At 54.6% G+C, this 15,467-nt stretch overlaps 1 protein-coding gene across 1 annotated transcript in view; it reads right to left on the bottom strand.

The window, feature by feature from the left end:
• The window catches only part of PRKX (protein kinase cAMP-dependent X-linked catalytic subunit), a 46,524-nt gene that overhangs the window by 15,322 nt on the left and 15,735 nt on the right, over positions 1–15,467 (bottom strand). The window contains exons 2-3 of the mRNA XM_090264330.1: positions 14,294–14,462; positions 972–1,235 (exon numbers count right to left, since the gene is read on the bottom strand). Of these exons, the coding sequence (XP_090120456.1) occupies positions 972–1,235; positions 14,294–14,462 (433 nt within the window). The remainder of the gene's footprint in view (positions 1–971; positions 1,236–14,293; positions 14,463–15,467) is intronic.

The raw sequence follows: 15,467 nt of genomic DNA, 5'->3' as shown, positions 1-15,467 counted from the left end.
GATTCGTTTAAATAAACTAATTTTACGGGTAACCCGCAACAGTTAAGAAGGGAGGACAAGGAGAAGATACAATATGGTTTTGGAAGTTGCCCAAGAGATGGACCAGCAGATGGGCTGAGCAGACCTGGGGTTTCACCGTGGTTCTCTGTTGGATATAAAAAAATAAAACAAATAGCAAGAACAACAACAAAAAAAAAAGTGGGGGATGGGTGGGTGTGGAGAAAAAGCTTCTTAACTCACAGATTTCAGTAAAAAGAAAAGCTAACTTGAGATGCATCGGCTCACGCCTGTCAGAATGGCCATCTACCGATCAATCAACGAACAGCAACTGCCCGCGAGCATGCAGAGACTCGGGGACCCTCGTGCCTTGGGGGTGGGGATGCAGCCTGGGGCAGCTGCAGTGGGAAACAGGATGGAGTTTCCTCGAAAAACTAAACATGGAGCTGCCTTTTGATCCAGTGATTCCACTTCTGGGTATTTATCTGAAGAAACCCCCAACAGGAATTTGAAGATGTGTGCTCCCGTATGTGGATCGCAGCGTTACTGGCTGTTGCGAGATTTGGAAGCAGCCCAAGTGCCCATCAGTAGATGAGCAGATAGAAAACTGTGGCCCATTCACACCATGGAATACTATGCAGCTGTGAAAAAGGCGGCAGTAAGGACAGGATCTCAGAGAGGTTCCTGCACCCCCAAGTTCACTGCGGCATTATTACTATACCAGCTAAGTGTCCATGAATAAATGGATTTCAAAAAAAAAAAGTGGTTATCAGTGGATACCAATCAGCCATTGGCCACAGCATGGATAAGCTTCCAAGATAATCAGACAAAGAAAGCCAAGTACTGTATGATCTCAATCATGTGCAGAGCTGTAAAGGAAAGGAAAAAACGCAGAGAGACAGAGCGCTGATCCGTGGTTGCGGACAGGGACGGGCGGGGTACGTGCGCGCGCGCGGGGCGACGCGGTCACTTACTTGTCCACCAGTTTCTTCGCGAACCCGAAGTCGGTCAGCTTCACGTGCCCGTCTCTGTCCAGCAGGATGTTCTCCGGCTTCAAGTCCCGGTACACGATCTCCTTGGAGTGCAGGTACTCGATGGCGCAGATGATCTCGGCCGCGTAGAACAGCCCCGCGTTGCTGGAGAAGCGGCCCCGGTTGCGCAGGTAGCTGAACAGCTCCCCGCCCGGCACGAACTCCATCAGCATGTACAGGAAGCGCTCGTCGTGCCACGTCCAGAACCTGCGGAGAGGGCGGGGACTGAGGGCCGTGCGCGGAGGGACACGGGGGCAGGGGCGCACGGGGGCAGGAGCGCACAGGGAAGGGCAGCGCACAGCGTGCACATCCAGGGGCAGGGGCGCACGGGGGAGGGCGGGGCACAGCTGCGCATTCGGGGGCAGGGGCGTTCGGGGAGGGCGGGGCACAGCTGCGCATTCGGGGGCAGGGGCGGTCGGGGAGGGCGGGGCACAGCGGCGCATTCGGAGGCAGGGGCGCACGGGGGAGGGCGGGGCACAGCTGCGCATTCGGGGGCAGGGGCGCACGGGGGAGGGCGGGGCACAGCTGCGCATTCGGGGGCAGGGGCGGTCGGGGAGGGCGGGGCACAGCGGCGCATTCGGAGGCAGGCGTGCGTGGGTGGGAGGGTGAGCGCAGAGGTGTACACTAGGCACAGGTGTGCGTGGCCATGGGGGCATGCGCAGAGGTGCGCATTAAGGCGCAGGTGTGGATAATTGTTAGGAGAGTCACCCAGAGCGACAGATACTCAGATCTGCTATTTCCGGGTGTTATGCTTGGTTAGACAGGTGTTCCGGGTACAGAGAAATTGGAAAACATGGCACAGATAGAACTGATGTCACGCGTACCGATACATGTTAAGATAACAGTATCCTTATGTGCGCAAAGGTGTCAGAATAAATACCGTGTGTTGGTGAAATGCTGGCTAACAGCGTTTTACGGGCTGGATTTGTCCTGCAAAGTTTATATCGTGAAGTCCAACCCCCAGGATCTCAGGACGGGACCGTTTGCAGGCGGGTCTCTCCAGAGGTGATTCAGGTAAAACGGGGTCACTAGGGTGGCCCTGACCCCACAGGACGGGGCTCCTTCTAAGAACAGGAGATGGGGACACAGACACACGCAGAGGGACAACCGTGTGAGGACGCAGCGGGGAGATGCCGCCCACACGCCCAGGAGAGAGTCCTCGGGAGGGGCCGGCCCTGCGCACCCCTGGGTCCCAGCCTCCAGCCCCCAGGACGGGAAGAAAATACATCTGTTTTTTCAAGCTGTCCTGTGGGTGACATTTGCTTGGGCCCGTGTAGCAAACGCGTAGCCCGTGGGCACCTTTCCAGGGATCACGCCCCGTTCAGGGGGGCTGACAGCATCACCGCCCGGAAACGCGCAGCGAATGAACGGACTGCCGCCCCCAGCGGACACTGCCATTAGGGGACTGCGAAGCGAGAGATTTCTAACCAATTACGGATGCGAGGCGCCCGGGAGTCAGGAGAGGCAGCCTCCTTGCCAAGGCACGGGCGCGCTCTGTTACTGGAAGAAGAGACCGCTGTCAGGAACGGAGGAGGCGAAAGAAAAGTCTGGGTGGGAGAAAGGAGCAGGGAGGATGCTGAGTGCTGTGCGCCTTTCAGAAATCGTGGAGAGAGGAAGGGAGACGTTGGTGGGGAAAGCATGTTCGCATGTGACGGAGCCGCGGCAAAGAGAGACGGCAGCTTTGGAACCAACGGGGCTGTTCTTGAGAGGAATTGATGGACACACACGTATGTTTGTGATACAATAGGAATAACAGGAGCCATTCTGACCGGCGTGAGGTGGGACCTCATTGCGGTTTTAATTTGCATCTCTGATGGCCAGTGATGCTGAGCATCCTTTCATGTGCCTATGGACCCTCTGCATGTCCTCCTTGGAGACGTATCTGTTCAGGTCCTTTGCTCGTTTTTTAATTGAATTATCTGTCTTCTTGGTGTTGAGATGTATAAGTTCTTTCTATATTTTGGAGATCCATCCCTTGTCTGAGGTGTCATTGGCAAATGCTTTCCCATACGGCTGGTTCCCTTTTCGTCTTGCTGATGTTTTCATTGCTGAGCAGAAACTCTTTAGTTCGATGGAGCCCCGTTTGTTTATCCTTTCCTTTATTTCCTTTGTCCTGGGAGACGTCTCGGTGAAAATATTGTTTCGTGGGGCCAGCCAGGGAAGGTGCCTGGCGGGGAACTCTTCCGTGACCGGCAGAAGCGGGGGCACCCAGGGCGTTGTGCACCAAGATCAGACCGCGGGCTCGGAGGAAGATGCTGAAGGCACGTCAGCCTCAGCGGGGATGGGCCACGCGGTGACATAAAGTCACGTAAAACCACAGCTTTTGGGGCGCTAGCTGGCGAACACCTAGAGAATCACAAAGAAGTCAGCACGTGCCGTGGTCAGGAGCGCAGAAGCCACGGCACGCGAATGAACAGATACGTGTGTCCAGAGGAATACGGGTCCTCGTCAGAGCAATCCGTGTTTCCATGCCCAGGAAGAGCCCTGTTTTAAGAAAGAAGAGCGGACCAATACAAGTCCACGCCCTGTTTTCAATGGCCCCTGCGGGTCTGTTTTGCCCATGACATTGCTTCTCCATGTTGGCGAAATGTGGGTCCCATCGTAGGGACAAAAGCCTTCCCCTCAATGCACATTTAAAGGTGCCTCCTGCAGGTGAGGATGCAGTTGGGGGACCATAGCTCCCCTCCAATAGGGTTTGGGTAACGCTGCTGCCTTCTCTGCGTTGCTACTACATTTGTGCCCAAGACCCTCTCTGAGTGACTGGTATGCGGTCTTGAGGCAAGAAGGGACGGGACCCAGGAAGGGTGTTCGGGAGCGCTCGTGGCCGCTTTCTGGAGAAATCGTCTCTAGTGAGCGAGACTGAGCAGACACCCCTGCCCTCCTCTCGTTTAAAATTGGGGCGCGTCCGTTTCCGTGGGTCCCCCGGCCCTCCTTGTCTGCTTTGGACAACGGTTCGTGGAGCAAAGACGTGCCTTGGGGACCCTTCCCGACGCACGCTCAGTCTCTCGGATGCAGGATGGCCGCCCGGTCCTTCCGTGGGCGAGCTGAGAACCCAGCGAGGGTGTCACGGTTCTAGGGTCCCGGTGACACCGGCCTTGGTGTCAACAGGTGACAGTCTGCATTTCTTCGGGGGCAGGGAAGACAGCAGAGTGAACGAGAGCCCAGCAGGAGAGGCTTGGTCTTCTAGGCTCTGGGGACACCGCGGAGCCACTGAAAAGACCTGCGATGGGCCAACTACTCCAAGTTGGGGCTACCATCCCCCTCAACTGTGAGTTTGGTGGAAAGGGCACAGGATAGACAACCCATTAAATACATAGGCGCGCACACGCAGACACGCATACAGGCTTCAGGCGCCCATTTCTTCACATCCGGGATAATAGGCAGCCCATATCCTTTCCCTGGCTCTTGAAAGCAATGCCCCCCTGCACCCCAAAGCCGGCTCCTTCCACCCTTCAGGGGCATCTCAGGGAGTTAACAATTTTAAGAGCCTGCAGACCCTTAGCTGTAAAAGTGATGATAGGAAGAGCCTTCGCGATCCAGGGACAAGGAGGCTGGGTCCGTCCTCACGAAGTGGGGGTGCCGGCCAGGCTGTGGGGGACGGAGCCGCGAGGCGCAGGTCTTAGATGCGGTCGCCTGGCTTCCAGCGGCGAGGAGTCTGCACCCCTCGTCTGTGACTCTGCCCTCAAATGCAACACGTGGGCCGTTCTGTGACCCAGCCGGGTGTCCTACTGCCCAGCTCTGCAAGGACTCTGTCCCGCAAGACGGAGCCCCCTTCGGGCACCCACGGCCACACCGCGGTTCTTTCTGGATCTCTAACCGGCAGGCTCTGCGCCAGAGGCTCTCCTAACCCCGCCGACGTTCAGGGAGTCTGCTAGAGGGGGTCACGGAGCCCAGAGACATGGGCTCCTCCCTAGGTCCCCGGTTTCTTATAAAAGAAGGTGACCCAGGAGCAGGGAGACGGAAGGGCTGCCTACGTCCCGCTATAGGGAAGGAGCAGCAGGTTCCCACGGCCTCGCCCACCGACACCTCCAGCTGTTCCTGCACCCAGAAACTCTCTACGTCCATCACGTGGGGTGCAGAGCAGCCGTATGGGGTTAGGGTTCAACCTGCAGCTCCCAGGAGGTCAGGGGCGGACGGGCAGCTTCAACCGTCTCATCACCTGTCTGGCCCCCATGGCAACCAGTCCCTGTCCTTAGGGGAGGTCCAAAAGCCACCTCGTTCACCGCAGACACCGTGACGGCTCCCAGGAAATTCCCAGGGGGTTGGGAGGCTCTGTCAGAAACGGAGACGGGGAACGAGACCCTCATGACCCCAACGTCACCGGGCACGGAGTGATTGCAGGTCGGGGGAAGAGAAGGCGGGTCCACACATCTCCCTATAAAATCATTCCCAACGTGGACAGACCCTGTGATGCGCACAAAAGACGCTGTTACACGGCTTCAGCCATTTTGGTCTCCACACAGACCGCATCCGTGAGCAGACACAGGCTCCACACGAAAGATGCTCTGTCATCAGTGAAACACGGTGGCCGTGAAATCAATCTTTCCCGAGAGCCCCGATTCCGATTCCTCCATCTTCCTCAAAATCACTGCCGTCCAAGAAATAACATGAAAGAGGAGAAAAAAAAAACAAGTCCTGAGGCCCATCGGTCCTTCGACTCTCCAAGAATAAGACTTTCCTTTTGTGGCGCGCATTTGTGAAGAGTTGCATGTTATGAATGGTAAGAATTAAAATATTCCAAGCGAGACTCCCATCACCATTCCCGGCATGCTTACAAACAGTAAGGCACCGCTTTGGGCTTGTGCGTTGACAGAATCACCTCTGTGGGGCCCCCAATACATTAAAATCTGAGTTTAGGAAATTACAGGACTGACGCAAGAAGGCCCCCTGGGGTCAAATCATCCTCATGACTGGCAAGACCCAGGCCCTTGCACGGAACCTGTAGGAAAATAAAAGTGGTTTTCACGGAGCATAGAGGTCTCCAAGTCCATCCGTGCAAAGGGGAAGCGTTGTTCCTTTTTCATGGCTGCGTAGTATTCCACTGGGTGGACGTACCATCGCTTTTTTACCCACTTGCCTGCTGGTGGGCACTCGGGCTGCTTCCAACTCTTAAAAATAAGCCAGAGAGAGAAATAAAAGTACCAAATGATTTCACTCCCATGTGAAGTCTCATGGACAAAATAAGGAGGGGGTCAATGGTGACGGAAGGAGACTTGACCTGGGGAGACAACCACACAGTACAATATAGAGCTGATGTGTTACAGATTTGTACCCCTGAGACCTATATAATTTTATTAACTGATGTCACGTCAATCAATTCAATTAAAAAAAATACAAGTGCAGAAGCAAAGCGGATGAGGTTGAACCCCAGTGTAAGAGAAAGAGAGGTGCGTTCGGATCTAACGCCCGCTGTCCGGGTGATTGCATATCCTGAGCTGTGTCAGGGAAGAACTCGTCTTTACCGACCTGCACGGCTCACTGGCTCTTTCCTTCTCTGCGTGGGTCAGCGTTGAGTCAGGACCTACTGTGCACCACGCGGCAGCCTGTCGTGGGCGCACCGTAGTGGACAGGGCAGACCCAGCTGGTTTGGGAATGACCTGGGGGTAGGATGCGTCTCTGAGCCAAGGAGGCTGGGGGGGCAAGGGGCAGGGGTTGGGGGACATACAAGAAGGCTGTAAACTGAGGCACGAGCCCCAGTCTGCAGCCAGGGAAACAGGGCGGTGCCGGCACTGTGCCGCGCGCGTGAAGAGAGACCGCGGCCGGGATGCGCAGGCTAAGCCAAGCCCGCCTGGTTTCCACGGCCGGGAGAGGCCCCCCGGGGGAGGTCAGGAGTGGCCGAGGAGCGAAAGGACGTGGACCCACGGAAGGGCGGCGGCGGAGGTGACGGTGAACGGGACCGGTTCTGAGACGTGGCTGAGACGAGGGAAAGGCAGCGTCCGGGAGGGGGAAGAAAGCCAACAGAAAGCCCGGGTGGGAATCCAGCGGAGCCGCGACCAGACGTGCAGGTGAAGAGGCCATGAGGACGGTCAGGACTCTGTCTCTGGACGGGGGGACCCTGACCTGCCTGGGAGGTGTCGGAGCAGAACGGACCAAGAGCAAACAAGGGATAGACTAGCTCCGGAGGCAGCCACACGGGCGCTGGACAAGCGGAACTCAGGAGGCGTGAGGCACACGGGAGCAGCCGGCGTGATCCTCGGGGACCAGAGCATGATTCTTGGAGCACGGGCGCACATGCACACACCTCTGCCTTGGACCGACGTCCGGCCCCTGTTCTTAGCGCCGCAGCCTGCGCGGCCCAGCTCCTCAGCAAGGAACGGTGAGCCTACCTGGCCTTACCTTCAGCACGCCTTCTCCCCCGATGGTGCTTCCTGAGAGGTGTCGCCCCCCAGAACACCCCGAAAGGTGACCCCCCCAGAACGCCCAAGGGGCTCTCCATGACGTGGAGGGAGGAACAGGAGGAAGCAAAACCAGTGTGTGAGAGGTGGTACCGACGTCCAGACCGTGTGTGTGAGAGATGGACGTGCATGGGCAGAGCTCTTTAATCGCAGAGAAAGGGGCAGAAGGGGCCCTGCCACACGGCTGGACGTGGTGCCCTGATGATGATGCGGGTAGGAAGGAGGAAGGCCAGCGCATGAGACAAACCGAGAAAGAAAAGAAACTCAAGAGGGGAGAAAACGCTGACGTACCCTCCACAAACAGGGAAGAGAATTAAGATACTGAAATTGCCCTGTAGAAGCGGGAACACCCATGTTCACAACAGTGTTGGTCCCAAAAGCTGAGAAGTGGAAACCTAAATGTCTGTCCATAGATGGATAAACACATGCGGTCCAACCATTTGGTGGAATACTACATAATCATGAAAAAGGACTGTGGCCCAACCATTTGGTAGACTATTATGCAGCCACGAAAAAGGAATGCACAGCCCACTGGTTGATGGAATATTATGCAGCCATGAAAAAGGGCCGCGACCTGACAACATGGAAAAGGAACGCAGGGGACCAAAAAATTGGTGGCATATTATGTAGCCATGAAAAAGGAACACAGCAACCAGTTGTGGAATATTACGCAGCCACGAAAAAGGAACACGGGGCAAGGAGAGAGAGAGAGAGAGAGACCATTTGGTGGAACACTACGCAGCCATGAAAAAGGAACCAGCCTGGCCATTTGGTGGACTATCACGCAGCCATGGAAAAGGAATGTGTGCCCACCGTTTGGTGGAATATTATGCACCCGTGAAAAAGGAGCGTGCGCAGGGGGAACGACGACCATTTGGTGGAATATCACGCAGCCACGAAAAAGGGGACGTGCCTCACCATTTAGTGGGAACATTACATCGCCATGAAAAAGGAGTGCATGGCCCAGCCATTTGGTGGAATATTGCGCAGCCATGAAAAAGGACCGTGGACTAACCAGTTTGGTGGAACATTATGCAGCCATGAAAAAGGACCGCGACCTGACAATTTGGTGGACTATTATGCAGCCATAGAAAAGGAACGCAGGGGGCCCAAAAAAAATTGGTGGCATATTACATAGCCATGAAAAAGGAACACAGCAACCAGTTGCGGAATATCACGCAACCATGAAAAAGGAACATGGGGCGGGGGGAGAGAGACACTTTGGTGGAACACTACGCAGCCATGAAAAAGGAACCAGACTGGCCATTTGGTGGGCTATCACGCAGCCATGGAAAAGGAATGTGTGCCCACCGTTTAGTGGAATATTATGCACCTGTGAAAAAGGAGCGTGCGCAGGGGGGGGACGACCATTTGGTGGAACATCACGCAGCCACGAAAAAGGGGACCTGCCTCACCGTTTAGTGGGAACATTACATCGCCATGAAAAAGGAGTGCATGGCCCAGCCATTTGGTGGAATATTGCGCAGCCATGAAAAAGGGACACATGGCCCACTGGTTGATGGAATATTACGCAGCCATGAAAAAGGACTGTGGACTAACCAGTTTGGTGAAACATTATGCAGCCATGGAAAAGGAACGCAGGGGGCCAAAAAAATTGGTGGCATATTACATAGCCATGAAAAAGGAACACAGCAACCAGTTGTGGAATATTACACAGCCATGAAAAAGGAGCATGGGGCGGGGGGAGAGACACTTTGGTGGAACACTACACAGCCATGAAAAAGGAACACAGACTGGCCATTTGGTGGGCTATCACGCAGCCATGAAAAAGGGGACGTGTCTCACCGCTTGGTGGGAGTATTACATAGTCACAAAAAAGGAGCGCAGGCCCAGCCATTTGGTGGAATATCATGCAGCTGTGAAAAAGGACTGTGTGGCTCGACTGTTTGGTGGAATATTACGCAGCCATGGAAAAGGGGTCGTGCCTCACTGTTTAGTGGGAACATTACATAGCCATGAAAAAGGAGTGCGCGGCCCAATCGTTTGGTGGAATATCACGCAGTTGGGGGCACATGAGAGGCAACCACACGTGGATGTTTCTCTCCTTCTCTTTCTCCCTCCCTTCCCCTCTCTCTAAAATTAAATAAATAAAATCTTTAAAAAAAATTTTTTTAAAAAGGCCATAACGGAGAAGACTATCTTCATACGGGCAGGTGTGCTGGACGAGTCCCCAAGTTCTACCGCGGGTCAAAGGACGCAGCAACATCGGAAGAGAACAGAGAAGGAGAAGCCACCCCGAGCCCCTCAGAGGACACTGAGTCATGGGGGTTGATTCTGGCCACCCCAGACACCCCTGTAGGTTTCTGAGAAGAGACGCGGACCATTGGTGAGGCAGGTGGGAAGCAGCATCGAGGCCGTGAAGTGAAGAATGCTTTGCCGGAAGCAAGGTTGGGGGGGCGGGTCAAGAAACGGGGTAAGGCCAGTGCAGAAAATCAGGGCGGGGGGGGGGCGCCAAGTTGTGCCATCGGGCTGGAGAAGATGTGATGGGTAAGGCGAGGAGCAGCAGAAGCTGCCGAGCTGGGGACAGAGACCCGCTGTGGGCATGGGACTCTCTGCCTCCTGGGTGGGAGACAGAGAGTGCCAACAGCTATGAAGTGCAAACCCAAATGTCTATCCATGGATGAATGAGTAAACACAATGCAGTCCGTTCATTTGGTGGAATATTAAGCAGCCATGAAAAAGGAACGCAGCAAACAGCTGGCAGAATATTACGCAGCCACGAAAAAGGGGGCGTGCCTCACCATTTAGTGGGAACATTACATCGCCATGAAAAAGGAGTGCATGACCCAGCCATTTGGTGGAATATTGCGCAGCCATGAAAAAGGGACGCATGGCCCACTGGTTGATGGATTATCACGCAGCCATGAAAAAACGTGATGTGCCTCACCATTTGGAGGTATATTACACAGCCATGAAAAGGGAACGCAAAGGCCTGGCCATTTGGTGGAATATCACACAGCCACGAAAAAGGGAGACGCGCCCACCATTTGGTGGAATATTATGCACTCATGAAAAAGGAGCACACGGGGGCAACCATTTCATGGGATATTACGTAGCCGTGGAAAAAGACCATGCGGCCCGACCATTTGGTGGAACATTATGCAACCATGAAAAAAGGAACACAGCTGGGCCATTTGGCGGACTATTGTAGAGCCATGAAAAAGGAATGTGCCTCACCATTTGGTGGGAATACCACGCACCCATGAAAAAGTAACATGCGGGGGCAACGATTTTGTGGAATATTACGCAGCCGTGGAAAAGGAGCGTGCGGCCCAACCGTTTGGTGGAACACTGTGCAGCCATGAAGAAGATTGTGTGCCCACTGTCTGGTGGAATATTACACAGCCATGAAAAAGGAATGCGGACCGATCATTCAGTGGAATATTACGCGGGGGGTGGGGGCAACAAGTTGGTGGAATATTATGTAGCTGTGAAAAAGGACCATGTGGCCCGACCATTTGGTGGAATATTACGCAACCATGAAAAAAAAGCACAGCCGGGCCATTTGGCAGACCATTGCGCAGCCATGAAAAAGGGATGTGCCTCACCATTTGGTGGGAATATCATGGAGCTGTGACAGCCATTTGGTGGAATATTACACACCCGTGAAAAAGGAACACGTGGTGGGGGCAATGATTTTTTGTGGAATATTATGCAGCTGTGGAAAAGGAACACGTGGGGGGGATGATTTTGTGGAATATTACGCAGCCGTGGAAAAGGAGTGTGCGGCCCAGCCGGCTGGTGGAATATCATGCAGCCATGAAAAAGAAACACGTGGCCCAGCCACTTGGTGGAATATTACGCACCTATGAAAAAGATTGTGTGCCCCACCGTTTGGTGGAATATTACACAGTGTGAAAAGGGAAGCGTGCTCACCATTTGGTGGAATATTACGCAGCCCAATCATTTGATGAAATATGACACAGCCATGAAAAAGACTGTGTGCCCCACCATTTGGTGGAAATATTACACAGCCATGAAAAAAGAACGCGGCCTGGCCATTTGGTGGACTATCACACAGCCGTGAAAAAGGACCGCATGGCCCAATCGCTGGTGAAATATTATGCAGCCATGAAAAAAGAATGTGTGCCCACCGTTTGGTGGAATATTATGCAGCCATGAAAAAGGAACACACCAACCAGTTGTGGAATATTACGCAGCCACGAAAAAGGAACACGGGGCAAGGAGAGAGAGAAGGACCATTTGGTGGAAAACTACGCAGCCATGGAAAAGGAACACAGCCTGGCCATTTGGTGGACTATCACGCAGCCATGAAAAAGGGGCCATGTCTCACCATTTGGTGGGAGTATTACATAGCCACGAAAAAGGAGTGCAGGCCCAGCCATTTGGTGGAATATTGCGCAGCCATGAAAAAGGGACGCATGGCCCACTGGTTGATGGAATATCACACAGCCATGGAAAAGGAAGGTGTGCCCACCGTTTGGTGGGATATTATGCACCCGTGAAAAAGGAGCGTGCGCAGGGGGGACGACGACCATTTGGTGGAATATCACGCAGCCACGAAAAGGGGGGCGTGCCTCACCATTTAGTGGGAACATTACATCGCCATGAAAAAGGAGTGCATGGCCCAGCCATTTGGTGGAATATTGCGCAGCCATGAAAAAGGGACGCATGGCCCACTGGTTGATGGAATATTACGCAGCCATGAAAAAGGACTGTGGACTAACCAGTTTGGTGGAACATTATGTAGCCATGAAAAAGGACCGCGACCTGACAATTTGGTGGACTATTATGCAGCCATGGAAAAGGGGACGTGCCTCACTGTTTAGTGGGAACATTACATAGCCATGTAAAAGGAGTGCGCGGCCCAATCGTTTGGTGGAATATCACGCAGTTGGGGGCACATGAGAGGCAACCACACATGGATGTTTCTCTCCCTCTCTTTCTCCCTCCCTTCCCCTCTCTCTAAAATTAAATAAATAAAATCTTTAAAAAAAGATCTTTAAAAAAGGGCATAACAGAGAAGACTATCTCCATACGGGCAGGTGCGCTGGACGAATCCCCATGTTCTACCGTGGGTCAAAGGATACAGCAGCATCGGAAGAGAACAGAGAAGAAAGAGAAGCCACTCCGAGCCCCTCAGAGGACACTGAGTCATGGGGGTTGATTCTGGCCACCCCAGACACCCCCGTAGGTTTCTAAGAAGAGACGCAGACCATTGGTGAGGCAGGTGGGAAGCAGCATCGAGGCCGTGAAGTGAAGAATGCTTTCCCGGAAGCAAGGTTGGGGGGCGGGTCAAGAAATGGGGTAAGACCAGTGCAGAAAATCAGGGCGGGGGGCGCGGGGGGCGCCAAGTTGTGCCATCGGGCTGGAGAAGATGTAATGGGTAAGGCGGGGAGCAGCAGAAGCTGCCGAGCTGGGGACAGAGACCCGCTGTGGGCATGGGACTCTCTGCCTCCTGGGTGGGAGGCAGAGAGTCCCAATAGCTATGAAGTGGAAACCCAAATGTCGATCCATGGATGAATGAATAAACACAATGCAGTCCGTCCATTTGGTGGAATATGACACAGCCATGAAAAAGGAACGCAGCAAACAGCTGGCGGAATATTATGCAGCCATGAAAAAGGACAAGGACCATCCATTTGGTGGAATATTGCGCAGCCATGAAAAACGACCGTGTCCCGGCCATTTCGTGGAACATTATACAGCCATGGAAAAGGAACGCATGGCCCACTGGTTGATGGATTATCACGCAGCCATGAAAAAATGTGATGTGCCTCACCATTTGGAGGTATATTACAAAGCCATGAAAAGGGAACGCAAAGGCCCGGCCATCTGGTGGAATATCACACAGCGACGAAAAAGGAAGGCGCGCCCACCATTTGGTGAATATTACACACCCATGAAAAGGGAGCACACGGGGGCAACCATTTCATGGGATATTACGTAGCCGTGGAAAAAGACCACGCGGCCCGACCGTTTGGTGGAACATTATGCAACCATGAAGAAGACAGTGTGCCCACCAAAGAAGAGACGTGGACCATTGGTGAGGCAGGTAGGAAGCAGCATCGAGGCTGTGAAGTGAAGAATGCTTTGCTGGAAGCAAGGTTGGGGGGGCGGGTCAAGAAACGGGGTAAGGTCAGTGCAGGAAATCGGGGGGGGGGGGGGCGCTGAGTTATGCCATCAGGCCCGAAAAGATGGGTTGGGTAAGGTGGGGAGCAGCAGAAGCTGCCGAGCAGGGGACAGAGACCCGCTGTGGGCATGGGACTCTCTGCCTCCTGGGTGGGAGGCAGAGAGTGCCAACAGCTATGAAGTGGAAACCCAAATGTCTATCCATGGATGAATGAGTAAACACAAGCGGTCCATCCATTCGGTGGAATATTACGCAGCCGTGAAAAAGGAATGTGGACCAGTCTTTCAGTGGAATATTATGCGGCCATGAAAAAGGACACGGTCCATCCATTCAGTGGAATATTATACAGCCATGAAAAAGGAACATGGTGGGAAGGGGTCTTCCTCTCTAGGAGCAAGTGGCCCGGGGAGAGATTTATTTCTCCATTCCAGGCTGCGCCTCTCCCACCTCAGGCCTGGGTGTCAGAGATGCCTGGGAGAGGAGCCGGGGCCTGAGGTGTGCACGTCAGGAGCTGGTGCCTGGGTCTGCGGATCTGGCCACGCTGGGGGCAGTGGCCCCTGCAGGGTCAGGTCTGCAGGGTCAGAAGCCAAGGTAGCTTTGCACACACAGAGGCTCACAGGCTGCGGCTTTACTCTGTCCCCTGCTCGGGATCCCGGGGAGGGCGACAAGCCAGGAGAAAGAGGGAGAGACCCCAGACGTGGCCTCCCGGGGCGGGTGAGGACGCCGAGGAGGGACGGGGCCGGGGGTGCACTCACAGCTTGACCAGGAACGGGTGGTTGACTTCCTTCAGCACCGATTTCTCGTTGTGTACATGCTGCTCCTGCTTCAGCCGGATCACGTCGGGGATGCTCATGACCTTCAGGGCGAAGAAATCCTGGGTGCTCTTCTGTCGGACCAGCTGCACGCGCCCGAATGTCCCCGTGCCTGCAGGAGGACAAGAGACGGGGCCGCGCTGAGATCTGAACGGTGGGGAGAACCGCCCAAGACGGCAGAAGACGCCGGCGAGACGGTGTGCGCGGACGCACGTGGGAGCCACGCACACGGTCAGGGAGGGTCTCCTGCCTCTGAAAGGCCCTTCAACGGCGGTGAAAGGGGGCCTGGGCACGCACGCATGGACCACGAGCGGAACCGTGGAAAAGGATGGTAAGGGCGTGTCTTCAAGGTCCTTTTTTTAAAAATATTTATTTTGCATCGAATTTATTGGGGAGAGAGTGGGTAACAAACCTCTACAGGTTTCAGGGGTACAACTCCATGATACATCATCTGAGTATTGTACTGGGGGCTCACCGCCCCAGGTCAAGGCTCCTTCAGAGCGTCTTTGTTGGTTCAGGATAAATACAAGGCACGCGACCATCGGCACGACGCCTCTTTAAAAACACACGAGAGCTTGCTACGCGCGCGTGGGTCTCCATTGCAAAGTTTGTCCGGCGTGGCCGTAAAGGGAGAGAGATGCTCACAGAAAGAGAAAAGTTAAACCCTGCCGTCGCTGCCGATAGGAGAGCTCATCACCTCCGATGGCGCATTTTTAACCCCAGTTCTTTCTCCGCCCGCTGTTCCCGTCCTCCTCTGTCTCCTTCGGGACCCTTCCCGCCCTCTGAGCCTCCACGAGGGGCAGGGAGGGCACCTACTGCCCGTCCCACAGGTCTAAGGCCGGAGAAGGCGCAGAGCTGGGGGAGCACACGGAGACCTGCCCGTCTGCTGGCCGCGCAGGACGCCCATAAACAATGGCTGTGTTTTCCGTCGCCGGGAGGATGCAGAGAAGCGCGTCTCGTTCCTGAGTCCAGAGAAGTAGGAAACGGCCAGCTACCCGAGCGGGCCACGCTTCAGGGCCCTTGGCGTTCACCCGAAATTTCCACCGTGAATATTTTATGACCGCCGCCGCCGCCGCAGACAGTGATCTCCGCGAGGAAAGAAACGTGGCGCACAAAG

This window comes from Furipterus horrens, unplaced genomic scaffold, assembly GCF_987537825.1.
Source record: "Furipterus horrens unplaced genomic scaffold, mFurHor1.1.pri manual_scaffold_17, whole genome shotgun sequence".
Taxonomy (NCBI): Eukaryota; Metazoa; Chordata; class Mammalia; order Chiroptera; family Furipteridae; genus Furipterus; species Furipterus horrens.
The sequence above is the reverse complement of the archived record's forward strand: the minus strand, read 5'-3'. Positions and strand labels throughout refer to the sequence as shown.